General features: G+C 34.5%; 1 protein-coding gene, 1 non-coding gene and 1 pseudogene across 7 annotated transcripts in view; 2 read left to right on the top strand and 1 right to left on the bottom strand.

The window, feature by feature from the left end:
- LRCH2 (leucine rich repeats and calponin homology domain containing 2) overlaps positions 1–25,833 on the top strand; it is a 101,158-nt gene that overhangs the window by 59,909 nt on the left and 15,416 nt on the right. The window contains exons 12-21 of one of the 6 annotated variants that reach the window (XM_058536552.1): positions 226–282; positions 2,141–2,206; positions 9,930–9,978; positions 10,057–10,173; positions 16,916–16,960; positions 20,342–20,392; positions 22,639–22,696; positions 23,458–23,570; positions 23,751–23,888; positions 24,043–24,120. In XM_058536552.1, the coding sequence (XP_058392535.1) occupies positions 226–282; positions 2,141–2,206; positions 9,930–9,978; positions 10,057–10,173; positions 16,916–16,960; positions 20,342–20,392; positions 22,639–22,696; positions 23,458–23,570; positions 23,751–23,888; positions 24,043–24,120 (772 nt within the window). Of the gene's footprint in view, positions 1–204; positions 283–2,140; positions 2,207–9,929; positions 9,979–10,056; positions 10,174–16,915; positions 16,961–20,341; positions 20,393–22,638; positions 22,697–23,457; positions 23,571–23,750; positions 23,889–24,042; positions 24,121–25,833 lie in introns of all 6 variants that reach the window. The other 5 variants (XM_058536551.1, XM_058536553.1, XM_058536554.1 and 2 more) reach the window with 5 other exon arrangements.
- Positions 15,357–15,620, bottom strand: LOC131401351 (ATP synthase subunit f, mitochondrial-like; annotated as a pseudogene).
- LOC131401491 (small nucleolar RNA SNORA35) lies at positions 20,736–20,864 on the top strand. The gene has a single exon (XR_009217693.1). It is a non-coding gene; the product is annotated as a small nucleolar RNA SNORA35 (small nucleolar RNA).

The following is a 25,833-nucleotide window of genomic DNA, read 5'->3' as shown; positions in this document are numbered from 1 at the left end:
TCTGATCATATGTACACTCTAATTTGAGGAGCATCATGTTAACCTCTAGCTTGTTATAACTAATTAGATAGTTCTCTCAACTCTTGGAATCTATCCATTTTTTTCTTTTCTGCTTGCTTTACTAATGACTTCCCTGTCGTCTCCCAAAACATCTTACTTCTCCCATCTTTTGGTTTGGTTGATGTACGTGAAATGTGAATACAGATGGAGGCCTTTATGTTATAGAGCATCATTCAGTGAAAAACTCTTCCAGAGGACCAGAGCAGCAGGACGTGCATCAAGGTATCTAGAGTTTGTAGAAGCCTTAAGTATTAAGGGGCAGGTTGATGTAGCTGAATTGTTTAGTCTTTTACTTAAAATGCAGTACTGGTAACTGGAATAGGGAAGTGTGTTAATAATCTAGAATAGATATTTAGATAAAACAGATGTTTATTTTGATTATCACAGAGTAAAACATTAAATATTAGCGTCCGCAGCAAAATTTGACAGGAAAATTCTCAGGTGCATAAAATATATTTTATAGATAAGTGGATCTCAACTTTTTTTCCTTTCTGCTCCAATATGACTCATACATATCAGTAATCACAATGCTAGTGAGAGTGGTATGGGGAGAATCCAGAATTTACTATAGAGTGTTGTAGTTTGACCAGCCCCCACCCTGGGAATAATTCTGACGTTCCCCCCCAGGATAGTACACACTGCTATGTCTCCTTTTTTTAAATCACTCTTTAGAGATGTATTTTTTCCTAATAGTCTTGGATATTTTATTACCTCAGTTCTTCTGCATTTGGGGATTCAGTGCAGTTTTACTGTATGCCCATACAAAGAAGAATAAGGTGTCATTATATCTCGAAATTGTTTGGTGCAAAGCTACACTGCTTTGTCTGTGATACTTGTCCTTTGCCCCTCACTGTGCCTTCCTCCTGGTGAGGCTCTACTAAATCCAAGGTAGTGAAGACACCGGGGTGATGGAAATTGGTTTCTTTATGTTAACCATCTTTCTGTAATTACCAACTTATTTCATTATGTATTTTAGTAGTCAATATGTAGCTTTAATTTGAAATTATTTTCTATATTCTTCTGATAGTTGACATCTGAAGATTTTATTTTGAATAAAAGGCAGATATTTTACTCCTTATAAAACTAAACTGTAAAATTGAACATTAGGGGCCGGCCCCATGGCATAGCGGTTAAGTGTGCACACTCTGCTGCTGGCGACCCAGGTTTGGATCCCAGGCGCGCAGTGACGCACCACTTGTCAGGCCATGCTGTGGTGGCGTCCCACATAAAATGGAGGAAGATGGGCACAGATGTTAGCTCAGGGCCAGTCTTCCTTGGCAAAGAGAGGAGGATTGGCATGGATGTTAGGTCAGGGCTGATCTTTCTCACACACACACACAAAATAAATAATAAATAAATAAAATAAAATAGAAAATTAAGTTACATTTCTATCTATAGTAAATAGATAAATACTAAGAACTCTTAAATATGTTAATTACTTATGTTAAAGAAAGATAGTTAATAATTCATTACTTTTGACTTTGAGATTAATACTTAGAATTATGTAAAATTATGGACAAATGGTTCTGTCATGCAATGCTTTATCGTCCTTTATTTTTTCTTTTTTTTGGTTTTCTTCGAATACTGTCTCACTTGGTTATTAAAACTTTAATAAACTTGTGTTTTTTTTTAAAGAATTGAACTTTAGCACTGGCTTTGCATTTAGAATTAAGGTTTATTATTTGGCTTTTGGCAAAATGATTATGTATTACATCAACATAACCCTATCATTTGCTGTGTTGGGAAAACTAAATCAGTCATGATGGTACCTAAACAATCTGCATCTCTTTATCTTCTGTCTCAGCAAAAGTTAGATATGCACAGGGCAATAGCATGGCTAGAAGATATCCAAACCTCGAGAAAGGGTTTATAAAAGAAGATGCGTGGAAGAGTTGGTGAGCTTCATTCCTTCATAATAGCCAGTGCACTTATGGGCACCTGATCTAAATAATATTTAAATATTGTTTTCTAGCAAGATCTTCATGGACCAGATGTAGTTTATTATGGAGATCTTTTATATCATGTGTATACACTATTCTCTTTAATATATTTTGGAATTAACGTGTTGATTTACTTCTAGGATTCTTAATCATTCAACTTCTGTCACAAGAAACAAGCCAAAACAAACTGTGGCATGCGAAAAGAGGTATAAAAATATCTTAGTCCTCATATTTAATATTTTATAATGAGACTTGATCCTCTGACAGTGATGTTCCCATATGTGGGCTTTAATTGAATAAATGGTATCGATTTAATATAACTAGATAATTTAAAGAAGAAATGTATTACAGCACGAATTAAATTTACCTTTGATATAAACAAATCCAAAAATACCGATTTGATCTCTTTTTGTACTCATACCTGTATTTTGTCTTGATGATGTCATTATTTGTCATTTGATGTCATTAATTATTTGTCATTTATTAATTCAGCATTTATTGTATTGCTGTTACTGCCAGGAACAATGTGTTTCTTCATCATTGTGTTTATTTTCTATGTTATTGTTCCCTTTTTTTTTTGCTGAGGAAGATTCGCCCTGAGTGCTAACATCTGTTGCCAATCTTCCTCTTTTTTCGTTTGAGGAAGATTAACCCTGAGCTAATATCTGTGCCAGTCTTCTTCTACTTTGTATGTGGGTTGCTGCCACAGCATGGCTGACCAGTGGTGTAGGTCTGCGCCTGGGATCTGAACCTGCGAACCTGGGCTGGTAAAGTGAAGCGTGCTGAACTTAACCACTGTGTCACAGGGCTGGCCCCTTATTGTTCACCTTTTGATTTCTCTTCAGTTGGCTTTTACTAAAGTCATAGTTCTATATGAATACATGGTCTAAGTCCACATATATGAATTCCAGAGAACTAGAAGACCTTGAAAGTTTCTATTTATTTTTTTTTGGTGGTTTGAAAATTTGCATCAGATTCAACTCCTGAGTCATTCCTATGGGAGTGTAAAGGTCCAAGGCTGCAGGGTGGGTACAGAAGTATACACAGAGAGATTTAACATTTATTGAATTCTTGTTATGTGCATACTGTTCTGAGTGATTTAAATGTATTATCTCATTTAATCCTCATAATAACTCAATGAAGTTGTTACTGTTGTCATCCCCATTTTATAGATGAGAAAACTGAGGCTCAGAAATTACCATAACTTGCTCAGGGTCACACAGCTAGTAAGTGGTATAGTGAGGATTCAAACCCAGGTTGTCTGGCTCCAGAACTCCAAGTCTTAACATATGGTAACAAGAACACTTTGCTTCCTCCAGATCCACACATTCCACTGATGTCTTTTCCTCGACACCTCAGAGTCCAAACTGAACTTATTTTTCCCCAAACTTATTTCTTCTCCTATATAATTTCCCTGAGTGAATGTACCACTATTTATATAGTCACCCAAGGCAGCAACTTTGGAATCATCAGAAACTCCTCTCTTATGCACCCCTCCCAATCCAGTGAGTCACAGAAAATTATGGTTTCTTAGCATTGCTTGCATCTGTCCCAACCTCTTCATTCCTATTGCAGTGTCTTGGTTCAGACTTCATCTTGTTCTACCTGGATTATTGCAACAATCCCCAGACATAGCTCCTTTCTTCAGTTTTGCCTACCTTTAAATCTGTCTCCTGCACTGGTGTAAGAGTGATGGTTCTAACACAAGTCTGACTGTGTGACTCCCATTTGTTATCTTCTAATGGTTCTTTCTAACTTTTAGGATAAAGCTTAAAATATTTGGCTTAACCCGTAAGATTGAAGTGAGTTTCTGCCTACCTCGAGAGCCTCATCTCATGCACTCTTCCACTGGCACCTTTTGCGGCCAGGAACAGTACTGGTTTCACATCTCTGTGTTCTGTATCCTGGTCTCTGCTGGGATTGCCCTTTCTTCTTCTCTTTTTCACTTAGCCTTTCAGGATTCAGTTCACGTGTAAGATGACTTTTCATACTCAAGTCTAAAAACACTCATCTATCTCAAATTTCATTTAACCGGATTTAACTCTCTCTTTCTGAATGCTGATTCTGGTATCTTACATATTTGCTTCTCTTAAAGTTTCTGTTATTACTTTCCCTCCTAGTTCCTTTCATTCCCATCTTAAGCTTCCTCCCCAGGTTCCTAACATTCTCTTGAGAAAGCCCCATCTGCCCAAACCTCAAAACTGTGATATCCAATCCTGGCCTTTCCTTCACACAACTATTACTTCTACTCATTTTAAAACAGTCACCCAGTTCCTTCTTTAAAAACAAAACAAAAAATTTTTAAATTTTTTCCTGACTATAAGAGTAATGTAGCTTTAGTGTTGAAAAATAGAAACACAAAGGAAAAAATAAACAAATATCACCCATTGTCGTACTCCCCACAGATGATAAGCCATAGTATTTTGGTATTTTTCCCTTTAGACATTTTTTTCTATATGTGTGCATGAATATTTACATTTGCATGTGTGTATATGTGTACATATATATACTCTGCAGAGTTGTGTTACCTGTTGCCTACTCAACACCTCCACTTGGATGTGTGTAATAGGCGTATGAAACTTAACCTACCAAAACCACACTCTTAATCTCCCTCCTTGTACCTCTAAACTTGTTCTTGCATTTCCCCCCATTTCAGAAAATGTCAACTCCATCCTTCTAGTTGCTCAGCTCAAAATCTTCAGAATAATCTTTAACTTGTCACTTTCTTTCACACTCCATATCTAATTTATTAGCAAATCTTGTTGATTGTACCTTCAAAATATACCCAGAATCTGATAACATCTTACCACTTCTCCACCTACCACCCTAGCCCTGGCCATCTTGTACTTCGAGTATTACAACAGTCTCCTAACAGGTCTCCTTTCTGTCCTTGCTTTCCTTTAGTCTGTTTTTCAAAAAACATCAGATTGATACTTTTAAAACGTTAAGTCAGATCATGTCATTCTTCAGAATTCTCTAATGACTTACCATCTCATTTAGAATAAAAGCTAGAATCCTTAAGGACTTGTAAACCTCACCATTATTTGGCTTCCTACTGTCTTCCTCTCTTGCGTCACTCTGCGTGGTTAGTTCTTCTCCATGTATACTGGCTTCCTGTTGAATCTCAATACACCAGACATTTTTGCCCCCCTCATGGCTTTTGCCTCTGCCTGGAATGATTTTCCCTCAGATAACCATATAGCTTATTCCCTTGCCTTTAGGTTTCTGCTTAGATGTCACTTCATCAGCAAGGGGTTCCCTGGACAAATTATATGAAAGAGCAGGCCTCTCACACCCCTTTGTCCCTTTTCCCATACCTTGCTTTATTTTTCTCCACAGAATTTAATACTATCTGACATTCTAAGCATATATTTTTTTGCCATCTGACATCCTGAATATATACTTCTTTATTGTTTGTCTGCACCACTCTGACATCCCCTGGGCACACTACAATGTCGATTTTATCAGTTATTAAGAGAAGACTGTTGAAATCTCCAAAACTAATTGTGGATTTGTCTTTTTCCTTAAAGTTCTATCATTTTTCCTTCATATATTCTGAAGCTGTTATTAGATACATAGATGTTTAAGATTGTAATATCCTCTGGGTGAATTTACACCTTTGTCATTATGAAATGACTTTCTTTATATTCCCAATAATATTCTTTGCTCTAAAGTCTACTTTTCTGATATTAATATAATCATCCCTGCTTTCTTTTGATTAGCGTTAACATGATATATCTTTCTCCAACCTTTTACTTTTAACTTATTTGTGTCTTTTTGGAGAAAGTGGGTTTCTTATAGTTAGTGTATGGTAGCATCTTCCTTTTTTATTGAATCTAATAATCTGACTTCTAACTGCAGTGTTAAAATTGTTTATATTTAATATAATTATTATTTTTTTCCCCAAAACCCCAGTAGATAGTTGTATGTCATAGTTGCACATCCTTCTAGTTGCTGTATGTGGGACACGGCCTCAGCACGGCTGGGGAAGCAGTGCGTCAGTGCGCGCCTGGGATCCGAAACCGGGCCGCCAGTAGTGGAGCGCGTGCACTTAACCGCTAAGCCACGGGGCCGGCCCTATAATTATTGATATTAATCAGTTTAAATCTACTGTCTTGTTGTGTGTTTCCTTTTTGCCTTATCCTTTGTAGCCATCTTTCCTTTTTTTTCCTCCCATTTTTTGAATTATGTTTTAAAATGCCTATTTATCTCCTTTGTGGGCTTATTAACTGTAACTTTATGTTTGTTATGTTAGTGGTTGTTTTAGGGTTTAATGTATAATATTTAACTTTTCATAGTCTACCTTCAAGCGCTAGTATGCCATTTCATAGATTGTGTAAGAACCTTCAGTATACTTCTATTTCTTCCCTCTTGGCATTTGTGGTATTGTTGCTATACATTTTACTTATATATATGTTATAAACACCACCATACATTGTTGTTATTTTTGCTTTAAATAGTCAATTATTTCTTTAAAAATATTTAAATAACCAGAATAATGTCTTTTATCTTTACTCACTTAGTTACCATCTCCAGTGTCCTTTATTCCTTTGTGTAGATCCATATTTCCACGTGTATCATTTTCCTTCTACCTGAAAGAGCTACTTTAACATTACTTTTACTGCTGGTCTGCTGGTGTTGAATCCTTTCAGCTTCTGTATGTCTGAAAAAGTCTTTATTTTATTTATTTATTTTTTTGAGGAAGATCAGCCCTGAGCTAACATCCGTGCTAATCCTCCTCTTTTTGCTGAGGAAGACCGGCTCTGAGCTAACATCTATTGCCAATCCTCCTCCTTTTTTTTTTCCCCAAAGCCCCAGTAGATAGTTGTATGTCGTAGTTGCACTTCCTTCTAGTTGCTGTAGGTGGGACATGGCCTCAGCATGGCCGGAGAAGCGGTGCGTTCGTGCACGCCCGGGATCTGAACCCGGGCCGCCAGTAGCAGAGCGTGTGCACTTAACCACTAAGCCACGGGGCCGGTCCATGAAAAAGTCTTTATTTTTGAAAGATATCTTTGCAAGTACAAAATTCTAGGTTGACATTTTTGTTTTCTTTCAGTACCTTAAAGAGGTTTCTCCACTGTCTTCTGGATTGCATTGGTTCCAATGAGAACTCTGTTGTCAATCTTTGTTTCACTGAGCCTAATGTGTCTTTTTTCCTTTGGCTACTTTTTACATTTTCTCTTTATTATTTGCTTTTAAGTAATTTGATTTTATTGTATCTTGGTATAGTTTTCTTCATGTTTCTTTTGCTTGGAGTTCATTGAGCTTCTCAAATTTGTGGATTTATTGTTTTCATGAAATTTGAAAATTTGGGGCCCTTATTTTTTCTGTCACCTGTCCTATTCTTCTGGAACTCTAATTATATGTGTATGAAGCCACTAATCTGTAGTTAAGCCCATCCAATTTACTTTTAATTTCAGATGTTATACTTTTTATCTCTTAAACTTTGATTTTTATCTGTTTTATGTCTATCATGTCTGTACTTAACATGTTTAGTCTTTTCCTCTAGCTTCCTGAACATTGCCTGGTTGAATTTTTGATTGAATGCCAGACGTTGTAAACTTTACCTCCTTGGATGCTGCATATTGTAGTATTTTTATAAATATTCTTAAACTTTGTTCTGGGATTTGGTTAAATTATTTGGCAACAATTTGATATTTTTGGGACTTGGTTTTATGACTTGTTATGTGGGATCAGTGTGGTTTAGTCTAGGACCAAATTTGCCCCCCTACGTAAGACCTTAGTACTCTACCTGATGACCCATGAACTATAAGGTTTTACTGTCTGGCTAGTGGAAACTGGTACTACTCCTAATCCTCTGTAAGTCTGAGGATCTAACATTTCTGGTGGTTCATTCTTTTGCCTAGGGTAGTTTTCTCACACATATGATCAGTGATCAGTACTCAGCTGAAAATTTGAAGGATGCCTCTGCAGAGCTCTTAAGTTCTTTTTCTGTGCATTACTCTTTTCTTTGTTACTTTGTCCTGTTAACTCCATCTGTCTTTTGCTCCCTGGCTCCCAGCTCTGTCTCCTCAATTCAGGGAGCCCCCTCGGCCCTGCCTTGGTTACCCCTCTTTGGGCTGCGCCCTTGAAACTCTCTTTCTAAAACAATCTGACTCAATCGTGGGGTTTGCCTTGTTTGTTACCCATTTCTAAGGGATAAATGTCTTTTTTTTGCCTGATATTGAGTGTCTCAGAAAGCATAATTTTATATATTTTGTCTGTTCTTTTAGTGTTTTCAGTGAGGATGTAAATCTGGTCACTGTTATTCTATCTTTGCCAGATGCAAAGTCTAATTGTTACATTTTATGTGCTCTGTCAATATTTAGTTTTGATTGTTTCTTCCATATGCCCTCTCCACCTCAACATTTAAAAAATTACTGACCATATTTTTCAGATACTTATGTGATTTTATCTTTATTTATATTTAAATCTTTCAGTCCATTAATTTTGGTATTTGATATGAGGTAAGGAATCTAGTTTTTTCTCCCTCCTTCCGTCTCTCCTTCTGTTTCTCACTCCCTCTCCTCCTCCCCCTCACTTTTTCTTTCTTTCTGTGTGTGTTTTACAATTAACCAGTTGTCTCAACACTATTTGTTATATAATCCGTCATTTCCACAATGATTTTAAATTTCATTTTTATTATAAATTGTTATACTTGTGGTCTCGTACTCCTCTTCCACTGAAAAATCTATAGATTCTGGAGCTGGTACTATTTTATTAATGTAATTTAGTGGAATATATATAATTTCCTGGTAGGGAAGTCACATTTATTGTATAACTTTTCTCTTCTTGGTCATCCATTCTTCCAAATTAACTTTGAAACTCCCTTATCAGATTTCTAAAACAAGCCCCAAAATACTTCTTGGTTTTTTTTTTAATTATGATTCATTTCAGTTATCAGTTATTTTGAAGGAGAAGTTATACCTGTAATACTTAATCTTTCTGACCAAGAACTTTCTAGTTATTCAAGTCCCTTACTAGACATTTGTAGTTTTTTCATGTAGGTCTTGTGCATGTCCAGTTAAGTCTTTTCCTAGGTATTTTTTACTTTTCCTTGCCTTTATGAATGAGATTTGTTTATAACTTGTTATAGTTGATATATAGGAAAGATATTAACTTTTGCATATTTTTCTATAACTGATAACCTTACTTCTCTTAATAATAGACTTTTTTTGTTTTTTTTTCCCTTGGGTAATCATGTTTCCTATAAATTTTGAAAATTTGTTTCTTTCTCCCTAATTTTTAAATGTTGTTTCTTTTCTTACTCTACTGTAGAGAGGCTCCACAACAGTGTTGAATAATAGCAGCTCTAGTGGTTATTTTGTTCATGTATTTTTTCTAAAGGAACTCCCTGTTCAAATCTGTCAGCTAGCACAGCATGCATGGTGTACCTTACCCCACAAAAACTAGATGAAAAGAATTTCTACCATATCCCCTGTGTGTCAGAATGAAGGCTTAGAGGCTCATAATCAATAATTCAGTAGGCAAAAAGAATCATTCCCCTAAGCTCTGTGGCATTTAGACCAAAGAAATTTGTCTAAAGAAATTATTAATTGTTGGTTTTTTTTTTTTTTTTAAGTTTTTGGTAGTGATTTTAATATAGTAAATATCCTGTCTGTTCTTTGACTATATTTTTGACTTTGACTATATTACATTTCTTTTGGCCTCTGAAAAGTCCTTAGAGTAGTCCTATGCATAGGGTGATATTAAATAAGCCTATTTTGGTGTTTTTTGAGGAATATAAGTGATTGGGAACTTAAATATGTTTTTGTCAACTTGAAGTTTTATGTTGTTAGTTCAAAGCATAGGCATGGGTAAATTCTTTAGATTTCTGGAAGAAAAAAAGACAACTTTATAATGTTCATAATGTATACCTAAGAGGAATTCTAAATATTTTAACATATTAAGGCATCTTTAATTTTTTAGTGTCTCAGCAGATGAAGTTAATTCACCGTTGTCACCCCTCACATGGCAGGTAAGAAGAAATTAAATTACTATTATATCTAATATTTTGTTCTCATTTATGTAATTAAAAGAAATTGTCTCATTACAGCCCTTGGAAAATCAGAAGGATCAAATAGATGAACAACAGTGGCCAGAATCTCAACCTATAATCTGGCAGAGTGAAGAAAGGAGACGGAGCAAACAGATTAGAAAAGACTATTTCAAGGTACCTAATTGTAAAATTTACTTTATAGTTATTAGTTTTAATTTTATCAGTTTTGTTTTGTGTTAAGAAGATAGAATATAACTCTCTAGTTAAATATAGTAAATGTGTTATTTTATCTTGATTTCCCACATGTGTGTGGTACAGATAATATGGTTCAGTTATATCCATAAAATTTCAGTAATTCAGAATAATTAAGAATGAGTAGATCAATATGAATTGTGATTTACCAAATACTTTACAAGAAAGATGGATATTTGCTACACTATTAGTTGTGGCAATATGTAGTAATGTGTTAAAAGAATTGCCCAGAAAAGGTCTTTCATTTGTTTGAATAAATAGTTGACACGTGTTTGCAATTAGCATTTAACTGTTTCTATGTAAATAAATGTTATTTACGTGGTTCTAAAAATACTTGAAAGCATTTTTTCCCCCCATTTTCTTTTCTTATTACCTTAATAGATTTCTTAAGATGATCTTTTATCTTAGGTAAATTAAAAGCTCAGACCATCTGAATTTTCCCAAATTTCTGGTTAGCAGAGTTTTAACGAAATTTTACTGTGTACATCTTTTTAAATATTATAACATTATCTATTTGTGGTTAAAGTCTGCTATATTTGCCGACGCCAGTCACTGGAATTGGGATAATCTTCAGTACTAGTCAGAATCCATTATTGGAATTTCTGACTCAAATGAACAGTGCAAACAAGCTCCTGCTCCATGAATAGCAAATTCTGTTGTTTTTGTATACCTTTTCTGTTTTCCAAAGCCTAATTTTTATTTAATAATAATAAAATTTTATCTGAATACATAGTTCTAAGCTAAATTGTAGATAATTTGAAGTTAATATAACTAATAAATAGGATTATATTTCATGTTTTTCTCTGGTAGAAGTGGGACTCTGTGCACATTGATCTGTTTCCTTATATGGGAGTGTAACATGTATTTGGAAGTAGTATCCTACCAAAACAAAAATGTTATATATCTTAGCAAGTCTGTGATAAGTTTAATCCTTCAACAAATAATTACTGAATCCTTTTAATGAGCCTCATGTTACCTAACAATATGAGAGATAATGAAGAAATACAAGACATAGGGAAAAACGGAAGGACATTGTAAACAGAACCCTGGTCATTAATGGTGAAAGTCTATTTATCCCAACCTTTACAGATCTGTAGTTATATTTACATTCTGCAGTTTATTTTAAAGCCCGCTCTTTTAGTTTAGGGGACCTTGAACAAAGACCTTTACTCAATAAAATTTGTTAATAAATAAAACTTGATGAATGACTGGTGATGTGGGGGAAATTTTAGTATTTCTAACTAATAAAAGAGATTTTGATATTTATTTGATCTACTAGTATATTAAAAGCATACAAATTCTATTTATCAAAACACTTGCATAGCACTTACTAAGTGCCAGGCACTGTTCTAAGTACGTACTTTACAAATATCAGCTCATTTAATTTTCATAACAACCCTATGAAGTAAGTACAATTATTATCATTCCTGTTTTACAGATGGAGAAATTGAGGCACAGAGAGGCTAAGTAATATGCTTTAGGTCACTTAGCTAATAAGCAGCTGAGTCAAGATTTGAACACAGAGCCTGTTTGAACCCAGAGAAGCTATGCTGCCTGTTTATCTACTGTGGATAGCCTAATATCAAATGAATAAATACTTTCAAATCAATAGTCTTATTGTTTTTTAAATATTTTACAGTAATTCAAGTGAACTTCTCAATAAAGTTTTAATAGAGGCCTCAGTGAACCTTTAAAAAATAGTTCTTTGATTTAATAGCATCGTTTGTTATAAGTATTTTATTTTTTATAGCTTAAACATACCTTCTATAATATTGCTGTTTTATAAGTTGCTAAGAGGTCAAATGAGATAATCTTTGAAGTGTCCATTACATAATCATCATTCAACAAATGTTAATTTCTTCCATACTTAATAAAGTAGGTGCAAAAGATAAGCTTCAGTCACTGGGAAATGCTTTAAGGAGATATGTAGTTCTCCTCAATAGTCAGAAGATGTCAGTGTTAGGACACTGCAAAAAAATTGAATGTCAACCATTTTTCCCTAAGATGTAAAAAAAAAATAAAATCCAGATACTACTCTCTAAATTAAGTCAAAACCATTCTTCGGAATTGCCAGTATATTCATGCTTAAAACATCATCAATTTCTATGAAGCATCCTTCTTTCAATAAGAAAATTTCTCTATTTAATCACCTATCTCCCAGGAATCAAAAGGGTTATTCATAGGGTATATTACTGAACGTAATATGGATTTATAGTTCATTAAACATTAAAATATACTACTCTAGAGATTTATATCAAATTATCACTGAAGTCGCTCAGTGATAGCTCCTTTAGCTTTGCTGTGTTATGAAACATACAGAGCTTTTGAGCAGCTTTATCCTAACACATATAAATAACTGAGCCATGGGATTTCTTTGTTTGTCCCCCATGGTAAATTATTCATGATGCCTTTATTCAGTATGTTTATTGAAAGTGTTTGTGTGTATGTTTGTGTATGTGTGTCTCTCCCTTATTGCTTCTTAGTTGCCAAGACTAATTTGGGGTAGTATGTTTTTCAGGTAACCCCTTGAAGCTAAGTAAAAAATGTTTCAACATATTGGCCAGATTATGTGAGCAAGAAGATAAATTGGGTCAGATTATATGACTAAGTAAATCACTATAGGAGGGTTACATTAACTCTTTTAGGCACTCAGTCCACTCTTGTGTAGATTACTACTCTAGTAAATAAAATTTAATGTCCTTGTTGCCAAAATAAAATCACTGCATTTCTCAAAGTAAAGGTATCCCAGGAAATAACATTACTTTATTAAAAAATCATTTACAGAAATGTATTAATATTATTTTAATAGATATACAACAAAATATGAAAATCGAACTTTTTGTTGATAAATTGTTTAATGTAAATTATTAGCTTTAATTTCTTGTAAGAATGATAACACATGAATTTCTAAATGCATTTGATGGTTGATTTCTAAACAAACAAAGTTAAAAGGCATTAGAATAACTATTCCAAGTTGGTTTTAAGGGTTATTTGATTTATTGAAATGCCATATATATTTGTCTTCAAATGTAACTTATTACTATTGTGATAAAACATTATGACTCTTAAAATACATATTTGATTTCATAAATACAGTGCAATATTTTAATTTAAAAGCTAACCCCAAGGAAAATATTTTGTATGATCATGGTTAATTTTATACTGGAATACGGAAGCCAGCTGGGCTTGTGAAATAACCTGATTTGTTCTGAGTCAGAGTTTGTGCACAAGTCAACTGTCTCTCCTGTGAAATTTAATGTAAGCTTCAGAAATGAACTGACCTTTCTGTTTCTGAATAGGCCTTTATTGTAGTATTTGAATTTAGATATAATAATAAAGTTCAGTTATTCAGAACTGAATATTACTTGAGGACACCTGAGTTAAAAAGTTGGACCTACAGAATATTTTCAAATCTATGTATACATTAGGTTCTGGACCTTTAAATATGTGCAGTATTGCAAACTAAGTAGTATCTTTCTGAGTTTTCATGTATAATGGATATTTTTAATTAGAATAGTAGTCTAAAACCAATAATACAATTTTCATTATCTACGTTCTTGACTGCATCATCATCTGTTTCTTTCGTTTGTCAATTATCTACTCACTCTTCTACATCCTTTCTATGTCTTTACCTTCCGTCTTATCAAGGTTCTCAGACCTCTACCATTATCTCTGATTCGCCTTTCAGCTGTTGCCTTATGTCTTTGCTTTCTTTTAGGGCCAGACTTGCCATTTCTAGGCCTCCAGTTTCTGATCACTTCTTAACCCACGGCAGTCTGGCTTTCACCTCCATTTCTCCGTTGAAATAGCCCCTCACTAGAACTTAACATGTACCTACTAATGGCAAAATCCAGTGTAGCATTTGACAATGATGACCACATCTTTCTTCTTGAAACTCCTTTCTTGGTTTCTGCCTCATGTTTCTTCCCTGATTCTTTTTCATGTCCTTGTCTAACTTTTCTTCTGCTTGCTCTTAGGGTCTCATCCTCTTTTTATTACTCTAAAAAGTCTCTCGGAAGCTTTTATGACTCCAGATGTCTCTCATATTCTGCTGGGTCTAAATTCACATCCTGTAACTTTTTTCTGATGTCCACACCTGTGTTTCAAATTGCCTGGATGTCCTACATGTATTTCAAATTCAATAAGTCCCCCCTTCCCCCCACCACGGAACTTGCTCCTTCTCTCTATTCTTTATTTTAATTAATAGTAGAGGTATCTACAAAGTTGTCTAAGCTCTATATCTCAGTCCTCCTTGATCTTTCCCTCTTTTGTTCCCCTCACCTAATTGGTCACCAGGATGTTAATTATACATTATTTCTCCAACTCATCGCCTGTTCTCCGTCCCTACTGCCCTGGCTTTTGTTGGAACCCTCATTCTTTCTTATTGGTTCCCCTTTCTCTAGTTTCACAGTCCTTAGAGAAATCCCTGGCTTAAATTTCTTTATTGGCTCCCCATTGTCAATAATATAAAGTTTAGACTTTTTAAAAACTTCATAGGCCATCTTTACCTACTTCTCTTAAGTTTTATTACCTGCCATAATTCACTCTCCTCACTAGCCACACTATACTCTTTGTTTTCTGCATGGGCTGAGCTTTTTTATTCCTTTGTGCTTTCCTTCTTTTGGGAGTGCCATGCCCATCCGCCCTTTATTCCCTACAAATTCCTACTAATCATTCAGGATTTAGAGATGGGAATATAGCATCGTGGTTAAGAGCCTGGGCTTCTAGAATCAAACCACTTGGGTTCCAGTCCTTACTTGAGATATCTACTGACTGTGTGACTCTGGCAAATTACCTAACCTTGCTGAGCTTAATTTCTTTTTATCTCAAATGACTCTAATAGTATCTTCCTTCACAGGATTGTTATAACTATTGAATTATTTAATAATGTAAGGTGCTTAGAACAGCACTTGTCACAGAGTATGCACTTAATAAATATTAGCTTGTGATTCACTCAAATGTTATTCTTTTTTTTTGTACCAATCATCTTTTATCGGGTGTTAACTTTCCATTAGGATATGAAAGGATTCAGCAAAGATCAGGGGTGCTGGGCAAAGAAGGTCATGGTCAGGAATGTAGACGGTGCCCTCCAGACTGGGCCCTCTTCAGTAGTACTTGCGTAGTTGCTCACATTTGAGTTCCTTGTAGGAAAGGCAGTAGTTGAAAAGCATGTAAGCTGCCAGCACTATAGAAACCCCAGCAATGCTCCCTTTCTTCACATTGACATACTTGTAATACCACTAGTAACCTCTTAGAAATGCTCCAACAGTGCCTTTAGGGATAAAATCCCGCATCAGTATCCAGCTTGGTAGCTCCCCTATTTAGACGTCCAAGAGTTTCTTCTCCTTCACTGGTATGACTGACGCCATCTTGGAGTCCTGGAGTCTGCTGTCCAAATGTCACTCTTTTTTAAAAGTGGAGTAAAACCAAGAATAAGTGACATAAGTGAACATCATGCCTAGGGATAGCAAATAGGTTTATTCACACATGCCATCTCCATTCAGTGGCTATCTGGAACATTGGGTTGAAAACGTATTGAGACTATGTCTGGGATCAGCTGGAAAGAGCACCCTGGAAATTAGCGATAGATGTCTTAAGTCACAGGAGAGACAGTGGAGGACCTTAGGTCTTGTATTTGTAGTCCCTAATACTGCTCACCCCCCAGTTTGTGGTTGAACTGTCAGGTAGGTTATCTATTTTTCCAGAGTTATGGAAGATAAAACTGCATAAGTAAAGGGAACCATTAAAGAGAACCTTGAATGCTAGGCAAAGAAATTTGGACATAATCCTAAAGTTAGTAGGTTTTTCAACAGGAGAGTCATGAGTTGCAAGTAGTGTTTTGAGAAGGTTAGTATTCCACTAATTTGCCACTGATTATTTGTGGTGAGGAGGAATCAGAAGTAAGAACTCTAGTGGTTGTTATATTGTATCTCCTTGACTCTAAAAAGCACTTTTTCACATACTAGCATTTTTTATATTGAGCATATTACCTCTATGCCTCAGTGTAAAGTAGAGATAATAGTATTTACCTCAGGGTTGTTATGAAGATTAAATGGGTTAATACTTGTAACACACTTAAATCAGTGCCTGGTGTATAGTAAGCACTAGTATAAGTGTTAGCTATTATCACTACTACTGTTATTATATAGTCAATATTTACCTTTAATGTAGTATTTTTTTTCCTGAAATCACTAGGTTTCTTAACAATAGATGACATTTTTGAATGGTCAGATTATAGACTAGGTGTGAGATAAAGGGGGCCTAGGATAGGGTGGTAGTTGTGAGAATTCAGAAGAAGTAAGTCTGAGAGAGATAATAAAAAGAATTGACTTGATGACGTATTGAATATAGTGGATTAAGAAAAAGGAAGATTTAAGACAACCCTCAGATAGCAAACCTGAATGAATGGGAAATGGGTTGGTTTAGGGAGGAAATGTTACTTGATATATGTAAAGTACTTAGAACAGTGCTTTGCACATAGAAAGTACTATACGTGCTAGCTATTAGCAAGTAGTAGGGCTATTTAAACTGGTTATGTAATTAAATTTAGTATCAGATAATTTAATAAAAGTACCAAAATATGAATAAACCTCACATATAGTTTACTAGTAGTGAATTCATATGTTAAAGGAAAAATAAAGCATGTGCTTTAAATATTTTTCAGTATAAATCATCAAGGAAGAGTTCAAGTGGCAATGAAAACGATGAGGTGAGAAAAGAGGGTAATATTAGCAATTATATTTTTTTAATTTTTTGTTTATTGTAGTAACATTGGTTTATAACATTGTATAAATTTCAGGTGTACATCATTATACTTCTATTTCTGCATAGATTACATCATGTTCACCACCCAAATACTAATTACAACCCATCACCACACACATGTGCAGAATTATCCCTTTCGCCCTCCTCCCTCCCCCCTTCCCCTCTGGTAACCACCAATCCAATCTCTGTGTCTATGTGTTTGTTTATTGTTGTTATTATCTACTACTTAATGAAGGAAATCATATGGTATTTGACCTTCTCCTTCTGACTTATTTCACTTTGCGTAATACCCTCAGTGTCCATCCATGTTGTCACAAATGGCTGGATTTCATCGTTTCTTATGGCTGAGTAGTATTCCATTGTGTATATATACCACATCTTCCTTATCTATTCGTCCCTTCATGGGCACTTAGGTTGCTTCCAAGTCTTGGCTATTGTGAATAACGCTGCAATGAACACAGGTGTGCATGTATCTTTATGCGTTGGTGTTTTCAAGTTCTTTGGATAAATACCCAGCAGTGGAATAGCTGGATCATATGGTAGTTCTATCCTTAATTTTTTGAGAAATCTCCATACTGTTTTCCATAGTGGCTGCACCAGTTTGCACTCCCACCAGCAGTGTATGAGAGTTCCCTTCTCTCCACATCCTCTCCAACACTTGTTGTTTCCTGTCTTGTTAATTATAGCCATTCTGATGGGCGTGAGGTGATATCTCATTGTAGTTTTGATTTGCATTTCCCTGATAGTTAATGATTTTGAACATCTTTTCATGTGCCTATTGGCCATCTGTATATCTTCTTTGGAGAAATGTCTGTTCAGGTGTTTTGCCCATTTTTTAATTGGGTTGTTAGTTTTTTTGTTGTTGAGATGCATGAGTTCTTTATATATTTTGGAGACTAAGCCCTTATCAGATGTATGGTTTGCAAATATCTTCTCCCAATTGTTAGGTTATCTTTTCGTTTTGTTGATGGTTTCCTTTGCTGTGCAGAAGCTTTTTAGTTTGATGTAGTCCCATTTGTTTATTTTTTCTATTGTTTCTCTTGCCCGGTCAGACACGGTGCTTGAAAATATGTTGCTAAGACCTACGTCGAAGAGCGTACTGCCTATGTTTTCTTCTAGAATTTTCATGGTTTGAGGTCTTACATTCAAATCTTGAATCCATTTGGAGTTAATTTTTGTGTATGGTGTAAGGTAAGGGTCTACTTTCATTGTTTTGCATGTGGCTATCCAGTTTTCCCAACACCTTTTGTTGAGGAGACTTTCTTTTCTCCATTGTATGTTCAGCAATTATTTAAAATATTTACTTTTTGTACGTAGTTGGTTCAATCAGAATAAAATGTAACCCATCTTTTAGTTTCTTTGTTATTGATTTAATGCATGGGTTTTCTCCAACAATAAAAACTCAGCATCATCGTACAATTATTAATTTAAGCATGTAATTGCCATATGTCCTTTATTTAGAATAGAATTTCTAATAGTTCAGTTTTAGAATTTTATTAACATTCATCTTGGAACTGTAATTCATGAATTTAAAATTTTTACATTTTCCCATCTTTTATCTTCCTAAATCAACCTGGTGATCAATTGAGATTTCTTTGGAATTTATTAATTTCTTTCCATAAGTTCTGTGCCCTATTTTAACATTTGAAAGTAGATTTCTACAGTTTGTGCATTATTATAAATTTTTCCACCTCACCACTTTAAGCTATGCAGCAGCTTAGCATTTTTGAAATGATGCATTCTTATCACCATAAATACTTAAGCTTTGTGTATTGTTGTTTGGAGGGATTGGTAGTTAATTTGATGTTAGGTACTTGGCAGGGCTTCTGAAAACTCCTTTAATTTTAGGAAATGGAATCACACAGAAAACGTTGGCTGATCCCTGAACTAGAAGTTCAGCTTGGCTGCTCTCCCTGTCCCTTTATATTTTATACCTGCTTTGGTCCTGCCTGCCTCAATATCTAATCAGTTACCAAGACCTACTTTTTGTTTTAGTACTGAAATATTTTGAATACATTCCCCACCTGCATTTCTGCTATTTCTGCCCTCACACAGGCCCTCATCATTTCTTGCCTGGGCTACTGCGATAGAATCCTTGGTCTTCTCCCTTTCTCCAGTCCATTCTCCTCCCTAGCCACAATAATCATTTCAAAGAACACAAACATGATCAGACCATTCCCTTGCTTAGAAACCTTGAATGTCTCCTCATCACTTAGAAGGCAAATTCTAGGTCCTTCTTAATCAAGCCCCTGCTTACCACATCAGCCTCAACTCAACGATTTGTTCTCCTTTCAGTGTACTCTCCAGCAATATGGAACTGCTCAAAGGTTTTTTGCACTCATCCTTTCATTTATTGCTTCTGTGTCTTTGTCCTTGTGGAATGTTGTTCCCTTTCTTCTTTTTCTGTAAACACCTACTCAGTTTTTTACTTTCTCAGGAAACTTGCCTTTCTCCGCAACCCCCACCATTTCCCCAAGTGCCCTTTATCTGTGCCTCATAATGTGCCATGCATAGCTTTATCATTGTACTGAGAAGGTTGTATTACTTGTATAAATGAACCTATCTTCCCCCTAGACTGAGAGATCCTTGAGTGGATGATATTTTTACTAAATTTCAGTATTCCCAGTGTCTAGCACAGTGTCTGACATATAGTAGGTAGTCAGTAATTACTTGTTGAATGATGAATAAATGTCCTATGTGGTATGCATATTCAAGATTAAATGTTAAGATTTGTGTATTTGGTTGGTAGTAGTCATTCAGAAAACAGGGATCATTTAATGTTATTTTATGCAATTAAATTCTTTGTAATTATTTCTAAGCCTATATTAGATAGACATAATTTTCTAGGTAAATGTCCTTATTTGGGGTGATGAAATTTTTGCATGCCTCCACTTACGTGTCTCAGATTGTAACATATTGTTGCCATTTCCCATCAGGAATTAATCTTAACATGTGTATCTTTTCTAAGACACGAATAAGTTTTTAATTTGTGATATTTGAAGGAAATAAATTTATAAGAAATATTTTATGTGAGTAGATAGTACTTTTAAAACTTTAAAGTGCTTATGAATCACCTGGGGATCTTATTGAAATAAGATTTTGATTCAGTAGGTCTTGGGTGGGGCCTGAGGTTCTGCATTTCTAACAAGCTCCCAGAGGATGCTGATGCTGCTGGTTCACAGATTTTGAGTGGCAAGGTGGTAGGTGGTATTCTTCAGATTCTTCCTTTAGCAGTTGATCAGAAATTTTCAGTTTTCCTTTTATATGTCTAAATCATCATTTGTATTTTAATTTCATCTTTCATCTTTTTATTTTTACATTTTAGCAAGACAGTGATAATGCTAATATGTCACCACAATCTCCAGTATCATCTGAGGTACAAGTTCTGTTTTTATATGTGTTTTCATAGGTTTCTTCCTTGTCTCTTCTCTCTAACCTCATCTTTCTTTCTTTTTTTTTTTTACGATGTAATTTATTCACCCATATTTAAAAATTCACAGTAGGTTAATTTGTACAAACCTAGCCTATAAAAAATTCTAAGAACACCATCTTTTTGTACAGATATTCATAATACGTGTCACTTAAATTGCTTATGGGAAAATGTGTATAAATCACAGACAAGAATTCACTTTATAGAATTTTTATGTTTTATAATTCAACCATATTTTGAAGTTATTGAGAAGAATCGTTTTAAAATTTTAAATTTGAAAGGAGTACTTTAGCATTGTGCAATGGCCTTTGGTTTTTCTCGTAACCAATTAGGTCTGAAAGCAATGCAAGAGAAACTTCCTTTTTCCACGAGAAACATCCCTGTAGTGGGTTGTTCCTATCGACAGGAGGGTACACATTACCTAGCATCTTAGATCTAAGTGGAGGCATAAGGAGAAGGGGTAGGTGAAAGTTCGAGTTTGTGAGATCACAGCCAAATACTCTGGGGTGTGTATGACTGATTCTTGTAATTTGGTTAAACCGATTGCTTTACAACAAGAGATAAATTTAAAAAAATCTAAGTAGTATCTCTTCTACTTCAGATTACCTTATTTAGTATTTTAAGTGTTTTGGTATTAGTAAATAAATGATTATGCATTCATTTCAGGACTTTGTCTAAATATTTGGATGATCCAAATTCACCATATAACTTTGGTTAGTTAGATGGTATTTCATTTTATATAGGTGGTGTTAATTTTTTTAAAAAAAAGCCAGGATTGTCTATTGTTTTGGGTGAGTTGCATTATAAAACTTTTAAATGGACTTGGACATTAGTTTTATTAACATGTTTCTAAATTATTTGTATGGCAGTTAAAATGGTTTACATTCTTTTAGAAAATGATTTAAATTAGGATATCCTAAAATTAGTCTTTGTCACATACTTTTGTAAATCCTTTCTTTTACTTTCAGTTATAACAAATGTATAAGAGACTACTTATATATAAATATTATAAATGTATAAGTGACTACTTCTTTGCCTAGTTCCTTTATGATTTTATGATCTATGCTCATGGGGAGAGTATGACACTCTAACTGAAATAATGAAGACAAACTATGAGACTTATGGATGGATAGGGTGGCGAGCGTGTGTTTTGGTAGCCCAACTAACATTCAACTTGAACTGCGTATCAGATGTTAATCAGCAGAAGATGCAGAGAATCAACAGAATTCTGATTGCTTCAATATCATCTGTGAAAGGAAAATGGTATAAATAATTAGCATAGTACTTTACTATTAATAAAGTGCTCACCTGTACATTTGAACCTAAGAGATGTCCTGTGAGCTGGGTATTATCCTCATCCTTTTACAGCTGAACAGACTGATAATTTTTCCCAAAGACCCCAGTCAATAAATGGTACAGAAGTGACTGAAGCCTAGACTCCAGCTACTTCGTAGTTGTTGCAGAGATTAAATAAGATGCTGCTAAAGTTACATTATCTTATGACTTTATAATTTACAAAGTGCTTCTTTTTAGGTTATCTCAGTTAATCTTCACAACACCTCATTTTAAAGATGAAGGAACAGTCACAGAGAAATTAAATGTTTTGCTCAAGACTTAGCCTAAGCTTTCCGAATCCAAGTTCAGATTTTTTAAATATACCACAATTCTTTCCACAGCACGTCACTGTGTGAAAGCAGTTTGAAACAATGTGCATTCAAATAGAAAAGATAATACTTTGTCATCTATAACTCTGCAGCCCCTATTAGTATGAAAGTGTAGATTTGCCTCAGGTTATCCACTAAGTGTCAAGTCCATAGTAGGTACTGAGTAAATGTTGCTAATTTCACTTATCTTTTTATTGAAGCTTACTTCATTTTTTGGGAGACTTTAGTGTGGTTCTTCATTCAAAAAATAATATCTATTTATTTTGTACATTTCACTAATTTTCTTTTTCATTTTCCTTATATTATGAGAGAGAAGAATTTAAAGGCTTATTTAGTCAGGTCAATTAGGAAATATTTATAGACCTTTTTTGAAAAGTGAAATGTATCAATTTGAATTGAAATGCAGTTTACCTTTCTCTACTCCACTAATCATGGAAAAAATAAATACTTCTCAAAATTGGAATGGATCTGAATAGCTACCTTGATTATTTTGAAAGAAAAGAGGTTTTATTTGTTTTCTGTTTTTAGGAATATGATAGAACTGATGGTTTTTCACATGGTCCCTTTGGCTTGAAACCTAGATCAGGTAAATATATATTCTGCAAATAAGATTTATTGGTTATGTATGAAACTAGAGTTTCCCAGCTTAAATGGGATTGATTCCATAGTTTTGAGTACACGTAGATTCTTTCCCCTCTCCTAAAAGTAATTTTCTCTTAACCTTATTTGTCTTTCCAATTCCCATTCCCCATTTCTTTCTTCCTCTTTACCTTCAAGCTCCTGAAACCTCAGCTTTTTGTCTTAGATATACTGCAGTCTTATTTCTACTCTACTGTGACTGCTATTAGAATGACCACTCTGCCAGCAGACCAAACACTGTTTGAAATTATAGCACTCCATTATATTGTGGTTTTAAAAAGGGATCTTTTCGCATTTGGCAAGCCCAAAAGAAAATGGATCCATGTTACTTGGCAAGGTATTGAATTATAGTTTTTATTCCTGAATAACTGTATTGACCTTCAAGAATAATTTCCTTTTTCTTTAAAGATAATAAAGGCTGATTTATGTTCAATAATAATTTTTAACCTGGATCATAAGTTTCTAATAACGTATGTTTAAGAACATGTATAGGTGGTAGAAATCGTTACACTTGTCTTCCCTGTTGCTTTCAATTATGCAGATAAGTAGATTTCAAATATATTCTGTAAAAAATATTTAGAATGTATTAATAAGTAATAGTGTTTTATGTAGTTTTGTACTGATTCTTTTTATTATGCCTCTTTCCCTGCCGATGGTTGATCCTTCCTATTAGCTTTGTAATAAGCTAGAAAATTTCTGTTTTTATAGCTTTTAGTCGCTCATCTCGGCAGGAATATGGGGCGGCAGATCCAGGATTTACAATGAGAAGAAAGATGGAACATCTACGGGAAGAACGAGAGCAAATACGACAACTTCGCAACGTAAGTTGGATTGACCTTTCAGATCTGCTATTAGAAATGGGTTTTAACTTGGAAAATTAACAAGGTATATGGATTTTATTTTCAGTGCTCTTTAAAAGTTTGGATTATATAACGATTAGTAATATATATGTATAGCATATATAGATAGAATATCTGTGATTTATACCCATTTCTTTGTAGAATCTTGAATCCAGGTTAAAAGTAATTTTGCCTGATGACATTGGAGCTGCACTGATGGATGGAGTTGTTCTTTGCCATTTAGCCAATCACATAAGGCCACGCTCTGTAGCTAGTATTCACGTGCCATCACCAGCAGTGGTAAGTTTTGTCTATAATTTGTTAGTTGTCTAAAGGAAGATAGAGCTTCTTGAAGCTTCTTTAAATAATATACCTCAATAAGTTCAATTTTCAGTTTTGATTAACTTCAGTATAAATATGCCTGAAAATATACCTTTTTTCCCTTGCTTTACAGCCTAAACTGAGCATGGCAAAATGTCGAAGAAATGTGGAAAATTTTCTTGATGCCTGTAAAAAGTTGGGTGTCTCACAGGTAATTGTTATTTTTCTAACAGAATGATCATTTAAATATTAGTTTATTACATGCATACTGGGGTTCTTCTTCACAATAGGAATGAATAATGCTTTCTGAACATGAAAATGAATACCTTCCCTCAGTACCTTCGACTGAGTTCCAGCTTTAATGGGAACAGCTATCTAATGAATGTTTTTAAGCTGCTTTTAAAGTCATTTATAAGATAGCTACATAGATTGAAAAATTTACTAATAAAATACATCATTGAAGAAACAACTTAGTGGCCATATTACAAGTTGGTTGTGATGCCATCTCATTTTTCCTGCTGGAGGACATTTGGTCTCCTTTGTAAATTCATGGATAGACTGATTGGAAGATTTGCATTCAGTGTGAACAGTGTTTTAAACTTTATTTAAAATGTCAAACTGGAAATCTTAGTAACATATGATAATATCTCACTGGACAAACTTTGAAATTTATAGGAATTGGCTTATGTTTCATGTAATAATTGCAGTACTATGAAATTAAAAATTAAAGCAATATTGTAAATGTATAATGAAAATGAGTAATCAAAATATTGCTTTTTTGGAAAACATTATAAGCCTAACATTAACATGACTGACTGTTGAGAGGATGTGACATTGTTAGCAGATCACAATCTAGTTCTGTTTTCTTTTTCCTTTTATTTTATTTTTTTTAAATTATTTTTATTGAGATATAATTGACATATAGCATAGTGTAAGTTTAAGATGTGCAATGTGTTGATTTGATACACTTGTATATTGAGTTATGCTTGTTAAGCTCTCTTTTTTTGTCTCTGGTATGTGAGATTATGACTTGTTTTTTTATTGATGTCTTAATAGTTTATAACATTGTGAAATTTTGGTTGTACATTATTGTTTGTCAGTCACCATATAAATCCCTCCCTTCACTCCTTGTGCCCACCCCACAACCCCCTTGCCCCTGGTAACCACCATACAGTTCTCTCTGTTGGTGTGTTGGTTTATATTCCACATATGAGTGAAATCATGTGGTGTTTGTCTTTCTCTTTCTGGCTCATTTCACTTAACATAATACCCTCCAGGTCCATCCATGTTGTTGCAAATGGGACGATTTTGTCTTCTTTTATGACTGAGTAGTATTCCATTGTATAAATATACCACATCTTCTTGATCCAGTCATTAGTTGAGGGACACTTGGGTTGCTTCCACTTCTTGGCTATAGTGAATAATGCTGCAATGAACATAGGGGTGCATAAGCCTCTTTGGATTGTTGATTTCAGGTTCATTGGATAGATTCCCAGTAATGGGATAGCTGGCTCATAGGATATTTCTATTTTGAGTTTTTTGAGGCATCTCCATACCGTTTTCCATAGAGGCTGCACCAGTTTGCATTCCCACCAGCAGTGAATGAGAGTTCCCGTTTCTCTACAACCTCTCCAACATTTGTTATTTTTTGTCTTGGTGATTATAGCCATTCCCATGGGTGTAAGGTGATATCTTAGTGTAGTTTTGATTTGCATTTCTCTGATGATTGGTGATGTTGAACATCTTTTCATGTGCCTATTGGCCATCTGTATATCTTCTTTGCAGAAATGTCTGTTCATTTCCTCTGCCCATTTTTTGATCAGGTTGTTTATTTTTCTGTTGTTCAATTGTGTGAGTTCTTTATATATTATGGAGATTAACTCCTTGTTGGATATATGATTTGCAAATATTTTCTCCCAGCTGG

This window comes from Diceros bicornis, chromosome X (genome assembly GCF_020826845.1).
Source record: "Diceros bicornis minor isolate mBicDic1 chromosome X, mDicBic1.mat.cur, whole genome shotgun sequence".
In the NCBI taxonomy this organism is placed as follows: domain Eukaryota; kingdom Metazoa; phylum Chordata; class Mammalia; order Perissodactyla; family Rhinocerotidae; genus Diceros; species Diceros bicornis.
Note: the sequence above shows the minus strand (reverse complement) of the source record. Positions and strands in the feature narration are given on the sequence as shown.